This window comes from Sinocyclocheilus rhinocerous, unplaced genomic scaffold (assembly GCF_001515625.1).
Source record: "Sinocyclocheilus rhinocerous isolate Xijiao unplaced genomic scaffold, SAMN03320098_v1.1 scaffold1600, whole genome shotgun sequence".
Lineage (NCBI taxonomy): Eukaryota > Metazoa > Chordata > Actinopteri > Cypriniformes > Cyprinidae > Sinocyclocheilus > Sinocyclocheilus rhinocerous.
The window spans coordinates 896752-901276 of record NW_015665129.1 but is presented as its reverse complement, the minus strand read 5'-3'; the positions used below and the strand labels follow the sequence as shown (position 1 = coordinate 901276).

Sequence of the window (4525 nt, the reverse complement as noted above, 5' to 3'; positions counted from 1 at the left end):
TATATATATATATATATATATATATATGTGTATATATATATATATTCCTTTGCACTAATTAACAAAACAGTTGATTATGCAATCATATTTTAAAGAGTAAAATGGTAAATAGCACCAATATTTTGAATTCAAAAGTAATTTTGAATGAGTCCTCTTGTGTTGGAAAATAGAAAAACATTCATTGTTATGTTCCTTGCCTTTTAAGAGTTAAAGATCTGTCCATTGCTAAATAATATACTGAAATCGTTTGTATGAGTAATTCTTCTTTTTTGTTTTACAGTAAGCCTTTGGTGTGCCTGTTTTCTGAAGGCTTTAAGCGAAATCTGCTGTGTTTTCTACATCTGATTCACCCTGGACTGCCCAAAGACCATGTTCTCCACCTGCTTCAGTGTCTGACTCAGGATGACGTGGAAAATCAGTGGACTTGTGCCTTAATCAAGCAGCTCCAAAGAGATATTGAGGGCACTAGGAAAGGGACCCTCCTCACCTCAGACGGTACAGGGAAACTAAAGAGTCTCTGTGAGAGATTCAGGAATGCTAATGCAAAAGGAAAATGGGCTTATTGTTTTGAGGCTCTTGAAGCAGAGGATAAAGAGACCAACATGCCAGTTTTATCTCAGAAAAAGAGGAAAAGTGACAACATGGATCATGATGGAGATGCCCAAGAAGATCACCAAAGTAAAAGGGTAAAGATGGATTTCTGTCCAAGTGAAGAAGAAGAGAGGTTGACTGAAGAGGAGGAACCTAAAATGAGAACGTCACAGCTGCAACAGAGTGCTGCTTCTGTATCACAGGCTCGCTCTGATGTGTTGGGGTCTTCAAAAAATCTGCCAGACCACATGAAGGTACAGTGGAATTCAATGCAGTTAAACTGATTTTCATTCTTACAAATAGCCTATTTTACATAATTTGACCGTTAAAAGTTCATAGACAGATAGGTTATTAAAATCTCTTCATGTATTAACCTCAGAAAAGTTACTGTTCTTCAGGATAAATACATTTAATTTCTAACATTTTAACATTCCCTTTTTAGGCTGCTGTTCCTGTGATCAAAGAATTACTAGATACAGAGTCAGCAGTAAGAAATCTGCTTTATTATGCAAATGTAATTGCTTTTATCTTTTTAATTTGTATAATTTTTTACATATTTTTCCTTCACAGTGGGATGAAAGCTCTGTGTCTGCTCTGAAAGTATTTCATGAATGTGACCCCAATGAGGTTTGTGGGTTTGCCTTGAAAATGAATTGCTTTTTGGATTCATTACTCCAGAAATGTTTCCATTAGTATGGATTTGTTGTATCTGATCACAGGTGGAGGTATTGTGTTCGATGCTGTGTTTGTCTGAAGCATCTGAACAGAGCTTACCTCAGTTCTGTAGCTGCCTGTTGGATTTGTCGCCAGACCTGAGTCACAGCACTGCTTCTGCTGTGATCACACACCTTCTGCTGCCAAAAGTTAGTATGTTCACAAACTTCACATTTGTCACAGGTTACCTTCTTAAAAAGATTTTAATCATATCAGACAACATGGGGGAAAAATGTGTTAATGATATTAAATTAAATATATTTTTGTGGGGGGGGGTAATTGGGGGGGGTAATTTCATTTTTTTTAAAGAAATGAAATTACTTTTATTCAGCATTAAATTCATCAAAAGTGACAGTAAGAAAAACTTGATTGTTCTATTAATTTAAAAAAATATATTTAAAAAATGTATCATGGTTTTCACAAAAAATATAAAGCAGCACAACTTTTTTCATCATTGATAATAGTAAGAAATGTTTCTTGAGCTCCAAATCAGCATATTAGAATGATTTCTGAAAGATCATGTGGCACTAAAGATGGGAGTGAAGGCTGCTGAATGTCATCAAAGGAAAAAATCATATATAAAATAGAAAACAGTCACATTAAATTGCAATAATATTTCACAATGTTACCATCTTTACTATATTTATTATCAAATATATGCAGCCTTAGTGAGCTTAATAGAGTTTTTGTAAAAACATCAAAAATCGTACCAACCTGAAACTTTTGAACTGTAGTGCGTATAGGTGTTTGGTTCCTTTTATGGTTTGTTTTTAATTGAATTTGTAAGTATTATGCTTTAAATACAGCTTTTAAGTGTTGTTTTTTTTATATAAGTGTAATCGCACTTATATATATGCATTTCTCTGCCTTAGATTCTGTCCCTTGCAGAACCTGCCTCTCGCTGTTTGGTAACAGCAGCAATGTCTCTTTGCACTCGTTACCCCAGGCCGACCTGCCAGGCTCTGATAGAGCCAGTTTTACGGAAGGGTCAAACTGGTATGCAAGATTATATTTACCATTATTATTTGTTATATACTTAATTTCAGCCATCTTTTCAGTAAATACTAACTCTATTTTTCTTTAGGAAGCGCCCAGGCAGAGGTACTCTGTAGACTGGTTGTGGACTGCCTTGAGCCACATCACAGGCTTCTTGTATTTCGGTCAGTCTGAAGATCACAATTCAGCTTTCAGAAAGAAATAGGTCTTGGTCATTTCTGGAATATATTATGCTTGAGTAATCAGTTTAGCTGATCACAGAAATGTACTTCTAAATCTTAGAACAATACTTGGAGTGTCCTGGGATGAGGGAGTGTTATCAGTCATCCATGCACTGCTGGATTCAAAGGTACTTCAGAAAGCTGTTTTGAAATCTTTAAGGGTCTTTTAGTCCTATGTTAGTGGTTTCTGCTGTTATGCTCACAGCTTGAGCTGAGTGAGGAGGATTTCTCTCTCTTCACCGATCAGCTTTGCAGCCAGTCTCCACATTTCAGCAAATCTATGAAGTTTGCCAAGATGTTGCTGAGCGTCTTGACCAAGTATCAGTCACATGTGAGTATAACTGTAATGACTGGAAATAACTCATTCAGAAAGTTTCAAAAAACATCTCAACAAAACCTTCAACCACAATATTAAGTATAATTTTATGATCCTCACAGCATCTAGACTACTATGACAACTAATTATGCTCCATATGCAAATTTCAGAGGCATAGAAAGTAACCAATAAAAATCACAATAATAAATATCTAGATGTTAAACTGTTTTTTAAAGCTAGCATAAAACTGCTGATTAATAAGTTTTTTTTTTTTTTGCTTTTAGGTGAATCCTGCATGCCACCACACACTTTCCAGTTGACTGTCTTTCAATGAAACCTTCCTCAAGAAATCATTGCAGGCTGCATTAAAACGGATTTCCCTTTGAATCATATTATGCCCGTTTTAAATGCAATGAGTTTCAGTCATTCTGATTGTAAAAAGTTGTGTATATATTTTGTAAATGTAATAAAACTTATTTGTATTGTATAGTTGTATTGAGATAAAAAAAAAATATATATATTGAATTGGATAACTCTTCATATCAACAGGGCTTAAAGTTCCCCAGCACCGTTCCGGTGTTGTGCCGAATTCTGACCCTCACCGGATCATTACCCCCCTAGTACTGGTAGGTTTAGGGTTAGGTGTGGGGGAGGGGTTAGGATTAGGGAATCGGGTAGCGATTTCAACGAGGGGGGGTAATAATAATAATCATACCTTTAAAAAAACTTGAGTTCGCCTACCAATGGTATGAGAGAAGCACAGCTTTCACTCTCAACCAAGCTAACGTTACTAGAAAATCAATTTTTTTTGCTCTTATAAACATGAGAGGCGCATAATACTATTCAATTGCAGAGTCGCAGCCCTGATGAATGGAGAAGCGCGACACGAGAAGAACGATATTATTACCAGAACAAATTTACCTGGATTTTCGAAAAGGTCCTGTTCACATGATCTCTATCTCTTAATGGTAACTTATGGTAATTTACCAGTAAAGACTATGCGTGAAAGGAGCTAAACTGTTCCTCTGAATGCTGTGAATTTGAATTGCTTAAGGTTCATCTGGGAAAACTGTGTTCATTATCTCACTATCTTTGTAACGTAAATCATTTATAAACCTTTGCCAACACAGGAGAATACATCAACCTATTTCTAAATATGCCATTTATTGTACATCGGGATTTCAAAATAAAAGTTTCTAAGTTTGCATGTGGCCAAATATGAAAATTTAATGGATTTTTTAAACATTTAAACAATCACGCTGTAAAGTGAAACGTCACTAGGCCGTTGGCGCCCTCTGCAGGTATTTGTTTTAATACATATTAGGTTGGTTATGTTCATATTATGTATAGGCATATTACATTATGTATTTTAACAGTGTTGTTCAATAAACCCATGTGATTACTTGGTTTTGATATTTTATCTGAGCCAATTATTATTGCCTCATCGTTAGTTTATATTTAAATAATCATACTAAAGCCTGGTTTTCACTTAGGTCTGTTTGTTACTAAAAATATCAGATTACTCAGTTGTCAAAATAATCGGTAGATTACTTGATTACCAAAATAATCATTAGTTACAGCCCTAGATTAGTTAAAATATTTCAAAATACAACTGCATTGTTTTACTTTTTGTAATTAAAAGACAAATACTTTGTCATTGAAAATTTAGTAAAAATAGTATTGAAAT

At 34.8% G+C, this 4525-nt stretch overlaps 1 protein-coding gene across 1 annotated transcript in view; it reads left to right on the top strand.

Moving 5' to 3' along the window:
• Positions 1-3424, top strand: part of LOC107731142 (Fanconi anemia group E protein-like) — a 5544-nt gene extending 2120 nt beyond the window's left edge. Inside the window, exons 2-10 of the mRNA XM_016542130.1 lie at positions 281-845; positions 1034-1078; positions 1162-1218; positions 1311-1454; positions 2178-2301; positions 2390-2465; positions 2584-2650; positions 2728-2853; positions 3123-3424. Of these exons, the coding sequence (XP_016397616.1) occupies positions 281-845; positions 1034-1078; positions 1162-1218; positions 1311-1454; positions 2178-2301; positions 2390-2465; positions 2584-2650; positions 2728-2853; positions 3123-3158 (1240 nt within the window). The 3' untranslated portion in view covers positions 3159-3424. The remainder of the gene's footprint in view (positions 1-280; positions 846-1033; positions 1079-1161; positions 1219-1310; positions 1455-2177; positions 2302-2389; positions 2466-2583; positions 2651-2727; positions 2854-3122) is intronic.
• Positions 3425-4525: the final 1101 nt, after the last annotated feature.